The sequence below is a fragment of the Lepus europaeus genome, chromosome 11 (assembly GCF_033115175.1).
Source record: "Lepus europaeus isolate LE1 chromosome 11, mLepTim1.pri, whole genome shotgun sequence".
NCBI lineage: Eukaryota > Metazoa > Chordata > Mammalia > Lagomorpha > Leporidae > Lepus > Lepus europaeus.
In genome coordinates, this window is record NC_084837.1 from 91,616,139 (window position 1) to 91,637,025 (window position 20,887).

Below are 20,887 nucleotides of genomic sequence, written 5' to 3' on the forward strand. Positions count from 1 at the left end.
CAGCAAGCCCCAGCCCCAACCTCAACCCTGTCTTAGCACTGGGGGCAACCTGGGGCCTGGGCACACACATGGAGTTCCACTCCAGCCAGAGTTCGAGGGGCTGTGTCTGTGTGCACAAGGCCCAGTCCAGAGGTGCTGCCGCTCCAGGTCCCAGCTGTAACTGGGACCTCGGCTCAGCTCCCTCCCAGCCTCTGCCCAGGCCTGCTTTGAAGGGTGCTGTCCCCTTCCTGTCTGACTTGGAGCATGCTGGTCCCCAGCCTGGGTGGGTGCAATCCCAGCACCAGGAACCCACCCTTGGGGATCCTGCAGGAGCCCACTGCTCACCCCCCCTCCCCAGGGGACACTGACCTGCACTGAAACCTCACACTTAATAAGGAAAAAAAAGGGTGCAGGTTTTCCGTGTCCAAAAGGTTCATGGCACTTAATTTCTTTCCAAAAAGTTTGGTGTTGACAGCTGTGGCCTGTGCTCCCCAGAGGGAGCTCTATCCTGTGAAGAGGAAAGCCCCGCCCCCCGTCCGCCACCCCCGGCCCCCGCGCCCCACACCAGGGCAGGCGGGACGGGGCAGACACTGCTCTGCAGGCTGTGGCAGAGGACAGCCTGCGCGGTGACATCCCGAGAGCGTGGAGCAGGGGACCGCCCAGGCCCCGGCAGGCCAGAGTCCCTGTGGCTGGCCCTGGCCTTGTCAGGAAGGGCTGACCCACTGGGGTAGGGGCAATTAAGACGCAACAGTCAAGCCAACCTTTAAATAGGAACTTTTAAAAATATAAAAACAGCTCATAACAATGACTTTGCATTTTCTTTTTCTCTTCTTCAGGAATAAGGTTTTTTTTTCTACCCTCGCCCTCCCTTCCGGTTCGAGCCTTAACAAGAGGCAGCCGACACACACATCTTAGACCCAGAGAGCGCTCCAGACTTTGGGTGCCCACGTGCCCACCTCCACATCACGCCCAGACAGGTGCCGGCAGCATCGGCCGCCCGCAGTTGTCCCAGGGCCCTCCCCACCTGCTCCCTAGGCAGACCACACGTTATAAAATAATCCATAAAAATGCGGTATAAAAATTATCTTCCATATGCTACATCCACAGAGAACCCACCCCAGGGCTCTCGACGGCCTTTAGCTTCTCTTTAAAAGAAGAAGAAGAAGAAAAAAAAAGACCCAAAGAAACAAACAAAATCCCAATACCTCAGAATGTTTCGGAACCCCACTGCAACCTGTTTGGGCCCGTGAGACTGACAGCTGCAAGGAGTTAGCACTTGGTGCGCCAAGGACCTCGGCCCCACCCCCGGCCCCGCCCAGGTCGGGGAGGGGCATCAGGGCTCAGGCTGGCAACCCTGTGGGTTAACAGATTTCCCCTCCAGGGGGAGAGGGAAGGGGCAGAAGGCATTTTATATAAAAGGACAGAACTTCTCATTCTTTTTATTCAAATTAAAAAAAAAAAAAAAAGCACCCCGCCAGCTGTAACTCGTCTCTGGCCGCTCCCTGAGCTGAGCTGCGAGGCCTTTCCTACCTCTGTGTCCTCCGCAGGCCGAGCCGGGCGGGGAGCGAGTGCCTTTGAACTTGCACTTCTCATCCCAATCGTGGAGAGGGCACCAAAGAGAAAGAGGAGGGGCTGAGGCCGTGGGAGGCAGAGGGCGGGAGAGGGTGGGTTAGCACAGGGGACCTGGGACACCTGGCTGCCTCTGGGGGGCGTCGGCCCTGTCTCGGGACTGTCCACCAACCATCCTGCCCCTCTGTCTGTCACTCAGCCCAGACACCCCAGCTCACAGGGAACAAGCTCACTCCAGTGGGCCATAGGGGGCAGGTCCCTCCCCTAGCCCAAGCTGCTTCTCCCCATCCCACCCCCTCCTCAAGTGGCTCCCCTCCCCAGGTGGGAACTCCTGTTTAAAAAAAGACGAAGCCCCACCAGAGCAGGCTACAGATACAGCAGGCGAGGACGTGGCCGGAGCCGGGCGGGGAGGGGCCTCCTGCCCGCTGCCCGGCTGCCCAACAACTCTTATTTACACTTTTCACAAACCTTGTGCCCTGCACACAAGGGTACAAGAGCCCCCCTCCCCTAGCCCGGCAAATGTGGTCCATTCACAGTGCCCCCCAGCCCAGGGCAGGCAGGGGGACAGCTCCAAAGACAGGGGACAGAAGAGACATTCATGGGGACATCTGGGGGACTGGAGCCATAAACCTCCAAAAAGAAATCTATTTGTAGCATCTGTCAGTGGTGGTGAGGGGAGGAGGAGGAGAGGAGAGTCCATCCACCCGCGAGACATGCCCATCCGTGCCCAGGAGTCCACACCAGGCCGGGCACGCATGCGCTCAGGTGCGAGAGCGTAGCCTCCAGCGCTCGGCTGTGAGCAGCCCCTCCTCTGCCACTTGGGGCCGGCGCCCGGGGTCTCCCTGCCAGAGCCCAGTGGGCTTCTCCCAGGGTCTGACAGCCCTGTTAGAGTCCTCGCCTAGTAGATGACCTCATAAACGGTGGCCTTCTTGTCGCCGGAGCCCGTTACAATATATTTGTCATCCGCCGAAATGTCACAACTCAAGACGGACGAGGATTCTTTAGACTGGAGGAGGCAGACGCGGGAAGGCGTGGGGTGCGGAGAGGAAAAAGAAATAGAGGAATTCACTTGTTGAGTACTCGGCGCTGTTTTGAGGCTGTCTGGCTCGTCCCCAAACTCTACCCTCCCCGCCTGGCGGGGCCCCAACCTCGGGCGCCTGACACCCCGGCCTGGGAGCGCTCAACCGCTCTGAGGATGGGACCCTCGGCAGCAGCTGCCGGCTGGCTCTAGAAGCCGTCAGTGTAACGACACAGGCGACCCCGGGCCTTGCAGCCTGGGTCCAGTGGTCAGTGGAGACCCCAGGGTGCACAGCTGTGCGTGGCTGAGTGAGTGGGGGTGAGCGTGTTCGACAGGTGTGGGGTCCCCAGACCTTGCAAGCCCCGCCTTCCTCGGGTCCCTGTGCCTGCCGCCCGGCCCCCCCGCCCCACATGGTACCTGGAAAATGCTGGCTCCGTAGGGCGTCCTCCAGGCGTTCAGGAGGTTGTCCTTCCCAGTGCTCACAAACCACTTGCCTGCAGGTGGAGGCCCGGGCTGTCAGGCAGGCCGAGACCACCAAGCGAGACCCCGGCCCACGTGCAGCTTGCACGGCCCCTCCTACAGGCGAGAATGCCTCTCCGGAAGAGTGGATTTGCCTCCAACTGCCCTAGCCACGCTCCCCAAAAGACTCTCGTGAAAGCTACTGTGGTCCCCTGGTGGGCACCGCCTGCTTCCTGTCCACAGAGGGGCCGAGAGGTGCCCCAGGCCACACAGTGTACCAGGAGCAGGGACACGCTCAGATGTCAATGCCTGTGCTCACCACCACCCCGAACTGTCCTCCCACTGCCCATCCCGCTTCCTCTGCCACAGGCCCCAGTAGCCCTAATTCTGGGGCCTCGCTCACTCTAACAGGGATGGCTGTGCCCTTGCTATAAGCCCTGGGCACCCCACCCCGTGGGCTCCCACGCCCCCTCTGTCAGGCCAGACCCCAGGCTCACCGCAGTAGGCGAACTTGAGGGAGAGCACGCAGCTCTCATGCAGGTGCAGCTGGTACTTGTCGGGCTTGGTGTGGTGCAGCACCTCCACGTTGCTGCTCTCCATGCCCACGGCCAGCCACTCCCCCGTGGGGCAGTAACCGAGCGAGAAGATCTGTAGGGGTGGGGACAGGCGGCACACTGACCTGGGCGCCCTCTGGCCTCCCCAGAGGTGTCGAGACCCTTCCCACCCCCATTTTACAGGTAAGGAAGTTGAGGCTCAAGAACGTTGCTGACTCCAGAAGGCAGCAGCAGAGCCAGGCATCAAGCTCAGAGGCTCAGCTGTGTCATGACCAAGGTCACCTTCGTCCCTTTGCCTTTTATATCTTTCCTTAACAAAAAACCGGCCAAAAACTGAAATAGTGAGCATTTAATAAGTGTTAACTACTTAAGATTAAAATATTGGCTACTCAGGACTAAAATATCTGAGGTAATTGGGATGGTAAAGCCACTGCCTGCAGTGCCGGCATCCTATATGGGCGCCGGTTGGAGACCCAGCTGCTTGATTTCCGATCCAGCTCTCTGCTATGGCCTGGGAAAGCAGTGAAGATGGCCCAAGTCCTTGGGCCCCTGCCCCAGTGAGAGAGACCCAGGAGAAGCTCCTGGCTCCTGGCTTCTGATCGGCGCAGCTCCAGCCATTGCGGCCAATTGGGGAGTGAACCAGCAGGTGGAAGACCTTTCTCTCTCTCTCTGTGTAACTCTGACTTTCAAATAAATAAATAGATCTTAAAAAAAATTTTGAGTTAAGAGACAATAATAAGCAGTAGCGACACCTGGCACGAGCCATGCTTATAGCTCAGGGCTTCGGGGGGACCCTTTTGGGCCCTCCCATCGGAGCTACTGTTAGTCATCACGAGTGAAGAAGCCGAGGAGAAAGCACTCCACAGCGGCAGAGCTGGGTCAAGTGCGCCCACCTCCAGGGTCATGTCCACGTGGCAGCCTGCACTTCCTCCCCAGGAAGGGGAGGTGGAAGGGCGGGGTGTGGGGGCGCACCTGAGAGGTGAAGTCATGTTGCTGCAGCTGCCGGCCCTCCCGCAGGTCCCAGGAGCGCACAGTGTTGTCCAGGCCCCCGGTCCACAGCTTGGTGCCGTCGTGGGAGATGTCTATGCAGCTGGCCCCATCCGTGTGGCCCTGGAACTGCCTGTGAAGGCCACGCAGGGACGAAGGCTGAGCTCGGCTGCCTGTGCTTCAGGGAGCAGGCAAGCTCTGTGCCAGTGCAGGGGAGAAACCAAGGCCCGGGGGCAGTGATCCCTTAGTGATCAGAACGCAGAGCGAGGCCATGAGGACCGGAACCTTGCCCCAGGCTCCTGGAACACAGGCTCTGCAGAGAGCTCCCTGCTGCTCCAGGGGAAAGGCAGGAGGGCCCAGGGCAAGATTCACAGAGAGGAAGCCGGCCTGCTCTGTTGGACGCGGCTCCCTGGCCTGCACTCGGCACAACCCCCGGTGTCTTCTGGACCCTGCACAGACCCCAGGGCTGGGGTGCCCCCACCACTAATGACGACCCACTGCACTGAGCCAGGCCCAGCCGTCCTGCCTTGCCCATGGTGTGCCTAGACACCTGCCCACTGCTGGGCTCAGGGCTGCCAATGAGGTACAGCAGAGGAGGGGCTCACAGCTACAGCCCTGCTCCCAAAGCCTGCGTTTCACCACCACTCTCCTCCTCCAATCCCTGCCCTCAGCTTCCCTACCACTCCTTCTCCTCCCCAGAGCCTTCTCCCAAGCTCCCTGAGCCACGGAGCCTCTCTCCCGACAAGCTCAGCTGCCTTTCCCTCGGGCACCGCTCATCAGAGCTGCTGTGTACCGGCCGTCACAGCAGGCGGCTCCCCGCCCCGGCCCTCACCTGACCAGGGTCTGGTTGTGCAGGTCCCAGACGGCGATGTTTCCATCGCTGCAGCAGGAGAAGCAGACTTTGGCGTCGGGGCTGATGGCCAGGGCGTAGCAGGCGGGCGCCGAGGACGTCAGCTCGGCCTTGATGCGCGGCGTGGGGGAGGCCAGGTCCCAAATGGTGAGCGTGCTGGCCTCGCCGCCCACAATGAGCGTGCGCCCGTCGGGGAGCAGCTTGCAGGAGCGGATGTAGTTATCTCTGTTCTGGAGGGAGCATGGGCTGGGTTGAGCACTCATTGAGCCCATGCCCAGTCCCGGGGCCCAGGAAAGGCACACCGCGCGACACCAAGCAGCCACACCAGCCCTGCCAGGTCGTCCCTGTTTCTCAAAGCAACAAGCCTTTCTCGCCAGCAACCCCGCTACCAAGGCTCGGCCACGCTAGGCAGCTCGGCCACAGCTGCTCAGCCTACCCCGGCCTCGGCACCCTCACCAGGCAGTCTAGCTGGGAGATGGGGCTCTTGCTGCCCGGCTGGCTGATGTCCCAGATCTTCACGCAGCCCTTGCCGCCGGTGTAGACGTGCCGCGTGGGGTTGCTGATGGTCACGGCGCATACCACCTCCCCATGGCTGAGCGTGTTGATTTGCCGGGCGTGTCTGGGGATGCCGGGGCCCGCCAGGGCGTCGTGGGGGAAGGGCACGGGCTGCATCTGCCCGTCGGCGCTCACGTGGAAGGAATACGCGCTGGAACGAGAGGCAGGGTCACGGGCACCGTCCGCCCTGCCCGCAGGCCCCTCTCCCGAGATCTTTCCCACTCAGGGACCCCACAGCTCCTCTCCACAGTGGGGCTGCCGAGGATCCCAGCCTGGGCTTTAACTCCCGTCCATCAGTCCCTGCTCCGGACCAGATGGCGCTCTGCCACCTGCTCTCTAAATGGGCCAGGGTGCTGGTGAGGGACATCTGCTGGCCCTGCTGTGCTGTGCTCCGTGTGTCCCCCCACTTCTGCTCCCAGGGCTTTTGGGGGTGACAGCGGTTCAACGAGAGAGCTAGCAGAGGCCGGGCTGGCGAGCTGTCCCACGGCGTCATGACCTCCACCAGCAGAGTCATCAGTGGACGCCGAGGCAGAGACTCCCTAGGCCCCAGAACCACAAACAAGTGCACATCTGTGCTTTACAAAGCACCAGGCCTCGGGCGGTCAGTTACGGGAAACAGAACGGCAAAGGCCAGTGCGGTGCCCTCTGAGGTCAACACCCTGTGGGCAGCAGGAGCGCCGTGAACAGTCAGGAAAGGGCCCCGGCATCATGGGCCTGCCCCACCTTCTCGCCCCCCAGCACCCCATGGAGGTGAAAGGTCAGGGCAGTGTGAGGATGACCAACAACAGTGCCTGGGGTGTTTTCTAGCAGAGGGACCTAAAGCAATCACCTCGGTCCCCTCTTAGAAGGGGAGCTCCCAGGGTGGCACCTTGGCCAAATGCCTCTGCAGAGACTGGCACCTCCCCCAGGGGCGGGGGGGGGCAGCTCTGTGCTCTGCCCTACCAAGCCCTAGGAAGCACGAGCCCTCACATAGCCCAAGCTTACGGTTTTCCACCAGGAATGGAGGCCAGGCTTGAGGGCAGGCCCGTAGCCCGCATCGGAGGGTGAGGGTCAAAGCCAACCTGGAAGATAAGGCAGTGCTGTGTCAGAGCCCCCTCCGCGGCCTCCCCTTCACCCACACGGCTCCTGGGGCGGCTCTGCCTCTTCAGAATGAGACAGCGAGCCGGGAGGGCACACGCAGCGGGGGAAGGCAGGGGGCTGTTCCCACTAAGCTCCCCAAGCTCCTCCCTGCCCTGCTGGCCTAATGAGCCTGTGCACGGACAGGACGTGGACAGAGAAGGTGCCTCCTGCAAAGAGCCCTACCTCGGCCGGCCCAAATCCTAACTGTTCATCAGCAGTGACCTGGCGACAGGCCCTGGCTCCCGGACCCTTGGCATTGACGTCCCCACCTGATTCCCTGAGAGGCTGCTATAGTGAGGCCCCACAGCCACTCCCGGAGCACGTGTGCTTTTTGCCAAGTCTCCATGATTTCTGCCAAACCCCCTCCCTACCGTCCCAAGGCCCCGGGCCCCCTCTGCATGCAGGGAGCAACACAGCAACCGTGCACCTCCACACCCCACCCTCCCTAGTCCCCCCAAAAAGGACCAAAAGGTCTACGTACAGCGCCAAAGCTCACCATGGGCGATCGGCCATAGGCGGCGGCGGCAGCGGCAGCGGCGGCGCTCATCTGGGGCGGGATGTTGTGGAGGCTGGCGTAGGCGCCGGGGCTGGTGAGCGAGCCGTTCATCTCGTGATGGCTCATCATGGCGAACGGTGCCGCGTAGGAGCTGGTGATGGAGATGGGCGTGCGCAGGGCGGAGGCTGCGAGGGGGTGGCAGTCAGCGGGAGGGGGCCACTCCTCCCTGCCCCTTGGCAACCCTGACTGCTTGCTCCAGGAAGCCCTCTCAGATTGAACCCACCCAGAAGGGACCCCGGCTTCCAGACAGGGGAGGCTTGAGCCGGAGCTGATGCCCACCTCTTTTGACACAGCCTCATAGAACCATGGCAGAAGCAGGCCTTGGGGATCCTGACCTGTCAGAGCCTCTGGGCAGCTCCAGCCCTGGGCCAGGAGTAAACCCCTTCTCCTCCTCAGATTAACCCAGGCCATGGTGCCTGCCTGCCCCACAGAGCCCGCCCCAGGCTGGCTGCCTGTCACACCTATTGGGTCCATGCCTGAAGGTTTGGCCGGCATGGAGCGGAGCCCCGGGGTGGTGCTGGTGCCTGGAGTCGGGGCATCGTTCCTGGGAGTCGGTGTGTTGGACTTGAGCCCCGGGGTGGACGATTTGTCATTCTGAATAGGAAAGAGACAGCAAGAAGGGCCATGAGGACCTGTCCCCCAACAGCCCAGCACCAGCCAGGTGCCACCCTCGGCTCAGCAGCTTGATCCCGGCCAAGCCTCCTTTAGCAGAGTGTGGGGGCACCTGCAGCAGCAGGGGCTCAGGAATGTCGGCGCAGGGGCCCCACACCCGCAGTTGCTCTGCCCTCCCAGCAGTGCGGCTCCAGCTCCGGCCTCTGCACACCCCCCTCCCACTCCACTCCTCCCACCTCGGCCTCTGTAGAGGGTGCCAAGGGCGGACCCCACGTACGTGACCGAGGTCTTTGGTCTTGGAGGAAGGCGTGCTGCTGGAGGAGCCCACGGAGGCAGGGCTGGTGGGGGCGTCTTTCTTCAGGCCCCGGGCCTTGTCCAGTCCATTTTCAGGGGGGGAGTGTGCCGGGCTCACCCTGGGCGTTGCTGGGTCCTAAACACACAGGGGTGCCCTGAGAGTGAGCCCCAGGCTACAGCCTCTCCTGCTCCCAGTGGGTGGGTGGGTGGGGAGGGGCCCAAGAGTCTGGCTCAAAGGCTGGAGGCCCCAGGCTGGGCAGCCACCTATCACCCCCGTGTGATCTGCAGTCTGGGGTCAGGGAGCAGTGACCTGCCCAAGATCAGACACAAGTCAAGGACTCCAGTCAGTCTCCTGCTCCTCCCACGTGGCCGAGGCTCACCTCTGGGGGTTCGCCACCCTCACCTCCAGATGGGGACAGGCAGCGCTGACCTGAAGCCTATGGGGATTAGAAGCTGGCCCCTCCCTGAGAGCTTCTCTCCAGAGACTCCATGCCACAAGTCCTGGGTGCCCACGCAGCAAAACCTAGCCCAGCTCCTCCTGACTCACCCGATGCCCCAAGACCCAAGGCCCCCTCGCCCTGCACGGGCTGCCAGCAACAGGTGGAACAGGTCCTCATGCCTGCGGAGGCTACTCCCTCCCTGCAACCCAGGGCTGCCCTTACCTCATTGGAAACATCCACCACCAGATCGTCACTCTTGTCCCCATCGCTGTCCTGCAAAGGACAAGCAAGCCGCTGGTCAGTGAGAGGCTGGGCCTTTCCAATAGGGCTCTCCCCACCTGGCCCTGCCCCTTCCAGCAGCCATGGGCTGAATGATCAAGCCCCCTGATGCCCCCAACCTGCCCCACACGGGCAGGCACGATGGCCACGTGACCACCATGGCCTCCAGTGCCGGGGCTGTCACATCAGGTGATATCAAAGGCCACGGCTGAGGGTGCCAAGTGGGGCAGACTGGGGTCTTGGAGGCACCACAGTGATGGGGTGGGCTTGCTCAGGGCCTCATGGAGCTCCTCATCCAGCGCCTGCCCACAGTGGCTCCCAGGGTCCTCTCTCCAAGCCCTGCCCACCTCAGGGGGACCGCCTCTCCCCACATGTGCCTGCGTGACTCACGGCCCGGCCCTGGGAGGGCTGAGGCCCGCGCGTGCCTCCCGCAGACGTACATATCGGCTCAGGCTGTCCTTCTCCTCCGCCTTGCGCTTCTTGGCCTCCAGGCTGTAGTCGGCAGAGCCCCGGTGCTTCTCGCTGGCTCGCAGGCTTTCCGAAGGTGACACCGAGTTATTCTGAAAGCAAAGAGAGGACCAGGGTCAGAAACTTCATGGGGAGTTCTCATCCGACTGCCTGGCCTGGGTCCTCCAGGAGCTGCCCTGTGAGCACCCCCAACTCTCCTTTGTGGCAACACTGCTGCTGGCAGATAACTTCGTAGTTAGCCCTGTACCTGCTGGCCTGTGACAGCGGCGAGGGCTGCCCATGTCTGGATCACCACCTGTCCCATCTCACGCCAGCCACACTTCCTCAAGTAAAGGAGGGGTTGGTGGGCTTTGCACCGACCCTCATAAGATGCATCTGAGAGGCTGGCGCTGTGGCACAGAGGGTTAAAGCCCTGGCTTGAAGCACTGGCATCCCACATGGGTGCTGGTTCTAGTCCCCGCTGCTCCACTTCCGATCTAGCTCTCTGTTGTGGGCTGGGAAAGCAGTAGAAGATGGCCCAAGTCCTTGGGCCCCTGCACCCACGTGGGAGACCCGGAAGAAGCTCCTGGCCCCTAGCTTCAAATCGGTGCAGCTCCAGCTGTTGTAGCCATCTGGGGAGTGAACCAGCGATGGAAGACCTCTCTCTCTGCCTCTACCTCTCTCTGCAATTCTGACTTGCAAATAAATAAAATAAATCTTAAAAAAAATAAAAAAGATGCATCTGAGCCCAGGGCTCTGCTCCATCCACACAGCCCGACGGCCAGGAGCATAATGGAACAAGAAGCCCAAGACCACGAAGGCTCTACCACTCGCTGCAGGGCGGGCAGGGGCCTTGGAGCAGACAGCACCTTCCCCTCTGCAGCCATCGCAAAGCAGGGGCCCTGGAGGGGTTATGGAGAATAGAGGCTGACACCATGGACGTCCATGTTGCTCAGGCCAATGGCATCACAATGAGCTTGTTCTTCACTGTAAAGCAAGGGAGGGGGAGGGCCCTGTGGGGTTGCAGGCCTGGAAGAGGGAAAATGGCCCAACGGCTGAGGCAGGAGATGCACCGGCCGCCGGGCCTGGGGAGGAGTGACCTTGCTGTGGCTGGGGACAGGGACAGGGGAGCCGACCTTGGTAGGACAGGCTCTCACCAAGACTGATGCCCCCTGGGTGGCCGTGGGGCTTTCTCTTTTCTAAGAGGCCAAGCTACACCTGCACCCGCTCACTCATCCAGCTTTCTAAGCACCCGCCCAGGGGGTAGGCCAGCTGCCGGGTGCCAGGGGTGGCGGGATGAACAAGACCCGGTCTGTGCCCTCCAGGATCTTACAGTCCTGCTACAGAGAGCGAGACCAGTCACTGTCCCTAGGCAGCCCAGTGGGATGAGGTCACACAGGGACGGGGATGGCATCTGTTCTAATGAGAAGGGCATGGAAAGGCAAGCAGTGCACGGCTTTGCTCCCTAGCTTCCTGCAAGGCCAGCTGGGGGCAAGTCACCGGGAGAGACAGCGGCGGGGTGGGGGGTCGGGGGGGCCAGGGCAGGCAGTGGGCAGCCTCTGGGGGGGGGGGGGGGGGGGAGAAGAAGGGTAGGAGCCAGAGAGAGCAGAACTTCATTTCCTCCCCTAAACTGGTTTCTGGGCGGCCCTAGCCTGCCAAGTCTCTGCCTGGAGCAAATTAAAATGGCAGAGTTATCAAGCCTTGAAGGAAAAATGGAGGCTCTAATGGAACTGCAGCTCCAGCCTGCCCGCAGCCGCCCGTGCACAGCCGCAATTCAATTAGCTGCTGTGAGCACCGGCAAGGAAAAAAAAATCACCGTGCTTTCATTTCATGTCGCCCGACGGCGGCGGCCACCCCGTGCTAAGCAGAAGCACTCCCAGCGCCTGGGGCGGGCGGGCGGGCGGCGGCTGCTCGCATCTCTCCCCGCGGCCCGGTGCGCAGCCCTGGAGAACAGGGAGCTCTTTCTTCTCAGGCAGTCGGGCTGAAAACCCTCGCGCTACCGGAGAGTCATGTCAGGCATTTAGCGGCTTCGATCCAGCCCGCCTCTGGCTGGCAGGCGGCCAAAAAACTAAGTATTTTTTATTGCTTCGGCTAGGCGAGGAAATATGAATGAAGCTACCTCTAATTGGACTCCAGACTAACCCCTCTGGGACGGCTTCCAGCCCATCCGCCTGCCCCTCCTGCCCCGACACAGCTCTGTCCTCCCTGCCACCGGCATCATCTGTTGACAACCTGGCTTCCCAAGGCCGACTGCTCGGGGCTGCAGCCCCCACCGGCTCCGGCTCCACATGCACACAGCCCTGCTGCCTGCAACCTAGGCCTTGCCGCCCACCTGCACGGGGGCTGCAGCTGCACGCTCATTTGAACCTGCAGTGGCCCGGGCTGCCTGCCGTTCGGGGGCTGTGGGCAGGGGATGTGAGTGCCTGTTGCAGAGGGAGGGGCTCAACTCTTGGGAATCCCCTGTGGGTTTCTTTTAGCAGGAAGTTTTCACAGATGGGGGCACAGAATCAAAAGTAAATAGGAATGAAGAGGAGAACAAAGACGGGAGCTGAGCCGGCAGCAGAGCCCCGTTAGCCAGCTCATCTGCACCCGCGTCCATTAGAAGGAGCCTTTCCCACCAGAGCTAGGGCATTTGGGGAGTGAACCACCAGATGACCTGTCATGCATCTTTTGTTTTCTAACTTGCCAAGACAGGTACCGTTATACAAAGGGAAGCTGGCAGGTCTCGGCTGGGAGGGAGTTATCAGCATGGCACTGAGAGGCTCAGACAAGCAAAGAGGGTGATCCAACGTCCCATGAAAAGCTACGACCAGACCTAAGCTTTATAGCACCGCACCTAGCCCTGCTCCCACCCACACAAACTGCCTCTCGAAATGCCGCTGAACATCAACACTAAAGCAGGCAAAATGGATTTTCAGCTTCCATGGCTCCTTTCGTAAATCCTCCCCATTGCTGGGATCAGATGTGAGCTCCACACACCTCAGCCAGTGAGGGGAGACAGCGGCACGGCCACAGGGGAGGTCTGGAGCCGGCTGGGGGCGGGCCGGAGGGAGCCCTCCGAAAGCTTAGTTAACTGCCTGCCCTTCCAGGGCCTACTTAACACGAGGCCCTAACCAAAGCCTCCGGACAGATTAGATGGCCCCAGATACGAGGCGGCAGCGAGGAATAAAATAGCTTTGCTAATCGCGGGAGGGTTTTTTTTTTGGTATCCAGACTCCACTGTGCTTATTCACTTGAAACAGAACCTCGGAGCCTCTGTGCGATCAGGAAGATTTACAGGGAACCTCAGAGCTGGCAGACACACAGGCGGCCCGGCCTCAGTGCTCGCCTGTAGCACCTCCTCAACCAGAGCAAGAGCCCAGCACAGGGTGGACCTCGGGTGCTGGAGAGCAGTCCAGAGGTTCCAGGATCTTCCACAAGGCTTCTGCCCTGGGTGGTGGGCGAGAACCCGGGACCAGGATGTGGGACACCGGGGTCCTGCATCCCGGGTTCAGTTGCTGGCTGCATGGAGCCCACTGGAACAGCCAGGATGCTCAGCGGACTTCCCTGGTGAATCACTTCGCTCACTGGGGAGTTAGAGCTCACTGATGCCGAGCTCTAAGGGCTTCCAGAGCTCAAGGTCACTCTTAGCAGGTGATGACAATCCCAGCTTTGCAACAGTAACCACCTCCCCACCCCCCTCATCGAGTCTGCAGTAAGACATCATCACCAAGGCATCAGCACTGAAGCCAGGTCTCTCGCTCGGCCAGACTAACAGCAAAAGCCTGGGCCCGAACCCCAGGATGGTGGCCTCCAGGCACCACCCCAGCCCCAGCCCCCTTCCTCCCTGCCCCTCCCCCCGCGGGTCCCAGAACTTGGACACTCACCGTGCTGGATTCCCTTTCTTCGGGGGGAAAGAAGGCCAAGGCGGAGGGAGGTCAGGATCCCCACAACACACACACAGAAAAGGAGAAAGGTCAGTCCGGGTGGCTGGGGCAGAAACCCCCCACTGGCTTCACAACAGGCAGGCGGCCCAGCCCTCGGCCTCCGCTGCCCACCAGTCCCCAGGACAGGCTCTGGGGTCCACCGCCACTGCGGGGAGCGCCAGGTGGGCTCCTCAGCAGACTGGCTGCTAAAGCCACAGGCTCGGGCAGGACCCTGCTATGGAAACCAACTGCAGGGCGCGGGGATTGAGAACATGACTGGTAAACAAAAAATAAAAGGAACTTGGGAGTGGCCCTTTTTTCAATCCACCCTGTTCAAAGGCCCTGGAAGCTGGAGCCTGGACTGTGTGCCTGGCTCAGCACCAGCTCCCCAATTTCCAGTCTGCTGGGAGCTTGTCTTCGAGTGCCAGGAGGGCAATCCCACCGCGGGGACACCACCTTAGCCCCCAGTTCCCAAGACCTGTCAGAACCCCTGCTCTGCGCCTGTGCACTCCTCTCCCTGTGCGCTTGATGGCAGCCCACCTAGCGGGATGAAGGATCAGGCATCCTTCAGGACAGAGAGCACCAGGTGCACATTGGGGTCTGGGGGCTGGTGCAGGTGCACGGGCTATTGGTTTCCGAGTGCCAGGGGCTCCACAGCGGGAACTCCAAACCCTTTGCCAGTTCCTGGGCCCAGGGCGTCCGCATCTGCTGGGTCCATTCACCTTGGGGCTGCCAAGCGCCTGGCCCTCCCCCACCCTCTGCCCCCAGCCCCAGCTCGGGTCGCACCTCGGTGGTCAAGTTCATGGTGGTTCTTCTCATCCTTCACGGCCAGGTGGGCCTGGCTGCCCAGTGCACCGAGCGCCAGCAGCCCAGAGCTGCTCCCCGTCCCCGGGGGGATCCCTGGAGGCTGCAGGCCTGACGGGTGGGGCGGCAGCTGCACGGGGGGCCCGTGTGTGGCGTGGGACAGGTGCTGCGCCTGGAGCTGCTGCTGCTGTAATGAAGTTGGTGGTGAGCACAGGTGAGCAGGAGGGGGCAGGGCGGCTGGGGAGGGAGCGTCTCGGTGGCAAGGGAAAGCACCCCCAAGACTTCTGCCCCCAGATCAACCCACATGCTAACGGACTGCAATTCACATACAAGACTGACATCTTCAAGCACCCCACCCCCACGGTTCAGGATCAGTATTTCAATAGCATAAATAATGCATGCATAGAAAAAAAAAGTCATCAGGGCCCCTCTCCCCGGAGGAGGACCCATTTTTAAGCTCACAGCTCATGCACACATGCCTCCGCCATCAGCAGCCAGCGTCTCCCACCCCGAGCCTATATCCAGGGCAGAAGTCCTTAATTCTGATGGATTCAAGCGCAATAGGGCAGGCGGGGCCAGGGCAGGCAGCAGGGTGAGCTTGGGGCCACTGGGACAGGAGCAAGGGTCGCTGGTCATCAGAGCTGAGGCTTTGGAGTCACAGACCAGGATTCAAACCCCAGCTCTGGGTGGCCTTGGGCAGCCCACTTCAATTCCCTGTTGTGTCCCGCAGCTGTCAGCTGGGGCAGGCGCCTACCACTCCTGGAGCCCCGGGACAGTGCGTGCTTCCACCGGGCAGTGAGCTCCCACTCTAAACTCTTCGCACGAGTGGGCTCAACATCATCATCAAAGGCAATCACAGCTTCGCCCAGCCCCGAGGCAAGGATTCTGGCCCCAAAGACCCCAGACCTGCCCACTTGGCACTGGCCTCAGGCCTCTCTCTCCTGCCCTTCCTACACCCAGGGGACGAGCGGGGGCCTGAGCACTCCTGAGCAGCCATGACAGATGTCCCTCATCTTCCTGGGATTGCACCAAGAATGGGGGTGCCGCGCGAGCAGGCTTAGGGATGGAAATCTCTCTTCGGATTGGCTGGGGCTGTGGGCGTGTTGGTTTGTGCCCACAACTTTCGTCTCCGTTAGTGCAAAAGGGAACCAATCCTCGCTGAACACCTGGCACTTTCCAACAATGATCTCTGATTCTTCTAACCACCTGGCAAAGGAGCAGTAGTGCCCATTTCACAGAGGGGCAAACTGATGCTTCAGGGGCTGGAGTGGATGGCCAGTAACTGGCCCAACTCCACCACCAGGAAGTGGGACTTGCACTCAAAGATCCCCAAGGCAGGAGGCAAGAGGAGTGGACAGAGAGCAAAGACCTGACCAGCAGACAAAGCTCACTGACGACCCAGGGAGTCTGCGCGCCAATGCAAAATGCTCTCTGCACTCTAACAGATGAGAGGGGAGGCAGGCAGTCTGGCCAAAAGGCAGGCTCTAGGAGGCAGTTCATTTTTGAGGTAAAGGCTTAGCTTCCACCCCCCCCCCCCCCCCACTTCCCCAAGCAAGCCACAAAAGCCAAGCTGGCGCCATCCCAAAGTTAATGGCCATGACACTCCGTGTCTCAGCTGTGGGTGCAGGGCTGCTCAGGATCCCCAGGGCCCCTGGGATGCCTGCTGCCAGGCCATGTGTGGAAGCTGCTGGTGGGCACTGGTCCCAGGGTGGGCTGACCCCAGCTCTACCCCCAGATACCACAGAAAGCATCACAGGAACGTGCAGGGCAGAAACCCAAGCCTCTTGGCCAAGAACTCGCACTTCTCCCAGAGGGGGTCCCCCATCTTTTCTTTGGAAAGAAAATAGAATCCTTATTACAAAAATAATACACTCTCATTGTAGGACAGTACTGAGAGCAAGCACAGATTACAACTCAAGGAAAAATTACCCTCCATCCTACCCCTAAGATTCCCCTGCTAATTGCTCTAGATTTTCCTCTATGGAAACGTACAATTTTAAATGCATGTCTAATAAACAGAAGGGTTCTTGCTAACAGTTTGATTTTAACAGGAGCGTTCTGAAGAAAGCCACCCGCCCCTTTAGAGGCTGTATAGTATTCTCTCCTGTGGCTGGATGTGGAGAATCATTGGAACCCAGTTCTGAAACGCGTCTCCAGCAGGCCCGTTCGGTTCGGATGAGTTGCTGGTGAACAGAGCAAGGATGGAGGCAGCAAACCCGCTTTTCACAATGTGGAGCCAGTAAGACCCTCGGCGAAGGTAGGGAGAGGGGAAGGCTGGTGTCAACGTGGCTCTGCCAGGGCCGGCACTGTGGTGTAGTGGGTAAAGCCTCTGCCTGCAGTGCCGGCATCCCATATGGCCGCCGGTTGAAGTCCCGGCTGCTCCACTTCCCATCCAGCTCTCTGCTATGGCCTGGGAAAGCAGTGTAAGATGGCCCAAGTGCTTCGGCCCCTGTACCCGGATGGGAGACCCAGAAGAAGCTTTTGGCTCCTGGCTCTGGAATGGCTCAGCTCCAGCCATTGTGGCCATTTGGGGAGTAAACCAGTGGATGGAAGACTTTCTCTCTCTCTCTCTGCATCTCTGTAACTCCACCTTTCAAATACATTAATAAATCTTAAAAAAAAAAAAAAAAGGCGGCTCTGCCACCGGTGTACATGGCTAACCCCTTCTGTGAACAATCTGGCTCCCAGGGAAGATGCTATAGCAGGGGCCCACTTCCCTTCCCATGTGCGCACCAGTTCGAGTCCCAGCTGCTCCACTTCTAATCCAGCTCCCTGCTAATGCACCTGGGAAAGCAGCAGAAGATGGCCCAAGTGCTCGGGCCCTTGCCAACCATATGGGAGACCTGGATGCAGTTCCAGATTCTTGGCTTCAGCCTGGCCCAGCTCTGGCCATTGTGGTCATTTGGGGAGTGAATGAGAGGATGGGATGGTATTACTGTCTCTCAAACTCCACCTTTCAAATAAGTAAGTCTTTTTTAAAAACAAAACAAAAAAACCTTCTTATTGTAAATTTGTACCTGGGGAAAGACTCGAGCCAATAGCTCCCCATTGGTCTTGGCTGACCAGGCCTCCCTGGCTGAACTCTGCCCAGTTCAAGTGCCACCTGCCCCAGGGCGTCCTCCCCACCACCCTGGCCAGAATGCATTTCTCCCTTCCAGCAGTCCTAATGGCTCAGCCTTGGGAGCCAGGCCCGGCTGTGCATTCCTAGGAGCCGTGAGCCCATGGACGAGCCAGCCGACCTCTCAGGGTCTCAGCGCCCCTGATCTGTGAAATGAAGGCCAAGGTGGAGCTCAGACCTCGGGGGCTGCAGGAGGTACACACGTGTGTGACCATGGGCCAAGCCAAGCAGGTGCTCGGCCAAAACCAGCAGCAGCTGCCAGGTCTCCTCGTCTCGCACCACACTCGGGAGCCCCAGGAAGACAGCCGGCACCACTGTCGTGCACCGTGCATTTTCTGGGCAAGCGCGGGCATGTGCTGGAGACGGAACAAAAGGGGACATCCACTGGCCCCCAGCCTTGTGCCCCCTCTGGAAGGCCCAGATGGAAGCAGCCAGCAGTGAGCTGGGCACGGAGCTTCACTAGTGGCTTTAGCGGGGTGCCCTGCTTCCCCAGAACAGGAGCTGGCCGACCAGTGTCAGAAGCCCAAGGTCAAAGGCAGAGTGGCTGTGGGGCACTCACTCCAAAGCTGAGCGGGGTCTCTTGCCTGAGCATGTCCGATGGGGACACCTGCTTGGCCACAGAGCAAAGCCCAAGGCCTGCTCATCTTGAAGGGGGAGGGTAGCGCTCTGCATAGCCAAAAACTCCCCATGGTCTCCCCGGGGCACCACCAGGGCAGGCCCAGTGGAGCCCACATCTGTCGTGACTGCCATAGAGGGCGGGACCAAGTTCTCTCTCATGGGGCCGGGGGCAGCTGGCAATGGCTGGCCCTACGGCAGGTGCCTGTCACAGCCGCCCTCAGGCTCTTTCTACCCCTGCAACAGGTCCTCGGCCCACCTGTCCCAGTACCTGCCATTCACGGCAGCACAGGAACTTCGTCCACGGTATGAAAGGAAGGGGCGATTCCCTCTTCCTCCTGGACCCACACCCACCCAGGGGCCTTTAACCTTCCACACCAGAACACAAGCACGTGTGGGCTGGACTCAGGAGGTGTGGCGGGTGTTGTGGGCACAGCGTGTGAGCCTGGGTTCTGGGTGTCAGGCTGGACGATTCTGCTGCCTGACTTCATGTCTGTCTTGTCACGTTCAAAATTTGGGCAGAACTCAGTGAAGCTGTCTAATCATTTCCAGAGCCGAACGGACCGGAAGACGCACCAGCGCAAGACAGGGTCCCGCTGCACAACACCAGTACCTCCTGCCCTCCGGGGAGAGCGGCCCAGGGCCTCCAGTGCGCCTTCGCGTTCACGGGGCTCACCACAGCCCTCAAGATCCCCACTTCAGAGACGGGCAACATGCTCAGGGAGCCAAGGGACTCCACTGCACCAGGACTGAAAAGCCAGCGTCACCTGCCCAGCTTGGAAGAAACCGAGGGAGTCTAAGGAGGTCTCCGCGTCATCCCAAGCCCTCCTGTAGAACTCAGCTCCTCGTCACAGTGGAGGGAATGCAAGACCCTCAGCTGTGGCTGCAGCATGCCATGTGCCTTCTGGGATGGGCTCCAGCCTCCCTCTGCCTCCCACTTAGCACAAGGTCAAGTGAGTGTTTTCCAACCTCACCTCCAGCAATCATCCCCAAGAGAACACAGACCAAGTGGCCAGTGGGCAAAGCAGGTGAGGGTCCCTCCACCTCCCTCCCTGTCCAAAGACCTCGGGCTGTCACACAGCAACGTCAAGAGATGGATCTGAAAACAGCCGGTCAGCTTGGAGGTCTGTGACCTGCGTGGAAAGGGCAGACGCTGCCTTCTGCAGTTTGTCAAGGGTTGGGGGTCCAGGAATCGTGTCCTCCTCCCTAGGCTCCCCCAGTGACATGGATCCAAGAAGGAAAGGCGTGGAATAGGAACAGGACAACAGTAACCAAGACCCGCAGGGCCCCAAGTCGCACAGAGGCCATCCTGGGGTCTGTCTTCCCCAGAGAGGGGAGTGGGTGGGCTTGGTCAGCACGTCTGGCTCCCTCCGTCTGTCCTTCCGACCCTCTCCAGGCTCAGCACTCTAACTCGGATCCTGGCCTTTGTCACAGTGCCCACACCAGACGCACCTGGCGTCTCTGCTTGATTTTATTTACTTTCACTTTATTTGTAAGGCAGAGTCAGAAACACAGAGCAAGAGTTCCATCTCCTGTTCACTCCTCAAATGCCCTCCAAAGCCAGGGCTGGGCCAGGCACCCGACCCAGCCTCCCAAGTACCTGAGCCATCACCTGCTGCCTCCCAGAGTGCACAGGGGCAGGATCGGAGCAGGGTAGACACTCCCAGGGCAACTTAACAGCTGCGCTCGTCCCTTCTCTCTGAGCCGAGCAGTCACAACCTCAGAACACTCCACACCCCGAGAGGTGGAGGAACTGCCAGGGCAGAGGAGCCACACGGAGCCTCCTCATCCTTCCCCAACTGCACAAATGGGGAAATCGAGGCCCGGGGGAAGGCACCGACTAGATCCCAGGCCCGATGCCAGCAGCAGATCCTGCAGTGCCACGGCGGTGACAGCCCCTGGTTGCTGCCGAGACCCCCCGGCCGGCCCCTGCTCCCCTCTCTCCCAGAGGCGGCTCCGCTGCGGGCTCAGCTTCCTCCAGAGAGCACGGTCACGCACGGCTCCTGGCGTGCAGGCCTCAGCTGTCCGTAATTCCTGCCTGGCCCAGCTCTGTCAGGCGCGGCGATGAGACGGCTGCCTGCTTAATGGCAGGGCGCCGGCTGCATTCACTCAGAGCCCAAGAAGCAATTACCTCGAAAATGGGGGTCACAGGCCCCACTCGCTGGCTTTAATTGAATTCCAATAACTGCCTCGAGCTGCCTTGACCTAACTTGCAGCTTCCTAAATACTACTTAAAGGAAGTGGGGCTAATCCAGCCAGTGCTTCTCCCCAGTTTCACTCTTTTCTTCAAACTTAAAAAAAAAAAAAAAAAAAAAAACCTCATTATTTTCCTAAGAGGATTTCCTGTTCCAAAGAAAGAGGGAGAGGAGGAAGCAGGGACCCCACTGTGGCCACTGCAGGGGGGAGGAGCTCGGCCTGCACACCTTATGGGGGCGCCTCGGGAGAGGAAGAGGAAGAGGAAGGGGCGGAGGTGCTAGGGGAGCTCCTGGTGCAGTCCCAGCCCTGCCATCAGCACAGTCGCCCAGCTGAGCGCTGGTCACAGGGACAGGGGATGCAGGCCACACACCAGGGCAACAGGGAACAGCCCTGGGCGGGGGTCCCAGGTCCCTTTGTGGGCACGGGGCTCCATCGGTGACTCTCCACCAGGCCCTTTCTGCCCCCACAGGCATGTGGCAATGTTCAGGGACAGCTCTGGGCACCTCGAGCACAGGGACAGAGGTGTTGGCA

At 60.4% G+C, this 20,887-nt stretch overlaps 1 protein-coding gene across 7 annotated transcripts in view; it reads right to left on the reverse strand.

Moving 5' to 3' along the window:
• Positions 1–735: 735 nt before the first annotated feature.
• TLE3 (TLE family member 3, transcriptional corepressor) overlaps positions 736–20,887 on the reverse strand; it is a 40,949-nt gene continuing 20,797 nt past the window's right edge. For 2 of the 7 annotated variants that reach the window (XM_062206227.1, XM_062206230.1), the window contains exons 7-20: positions 14,410–14,611; positions 13,585–13,601; positions 9,712–9,831; positions 9,215–9,265; positions 8,536–8,688; positions 8,108–8,240; positions 7,572–7,771; positions 6,956–7,032; positions 5,873–6,122; positions 5,399–5,646; positions 4,552–4,699; positions 3,523–3,673; positions 2,984–3,060; positions 736–2,554 (exon numbers count right to left, since the gene is read on the reverse strand). In XM_062206227.1, coding sequence (XP_062062211.1) covers positions 2,447–2,554; positions 2,984–3,060; positions 3,523–3,673; positions 4,552–4,699; positions 5,399–5,646; positions 5,873–6,122; positions 6,956–7,032; positions 7,572–7,771; positions 8,108–8,240; positions 8,536–8,688; positions 9,215–9,265; positions 9,712–9,831; positions 13,585–13,601; positions 14,410–14,611 — 1,935 coding nt within the window. In that variant the 3' untranslated portion in view covers positions 736–2,446. Of the gene's footprint in view, positions 2,555–2,983; positions 3,061–3,522; positions 3,674–4,551; positions 4,700–5,398; positions 5,647–5,872; positions 6,123–6,955; positions 7,033–7,571; positions 7,772–8,107; positions 8,241–8,535; positions 8,689–9,214; positions 9,266–9,711; positions 9,832–13,584; positions 13,602–14,409; positions 14,615–20,887 lie in introns of all 7 variants that reach the window. The other 5 variants (XM_062206228.1, XM_062206231.1, XM_062206232.1 and 2 more) reach the window with 4 other exon arrangements.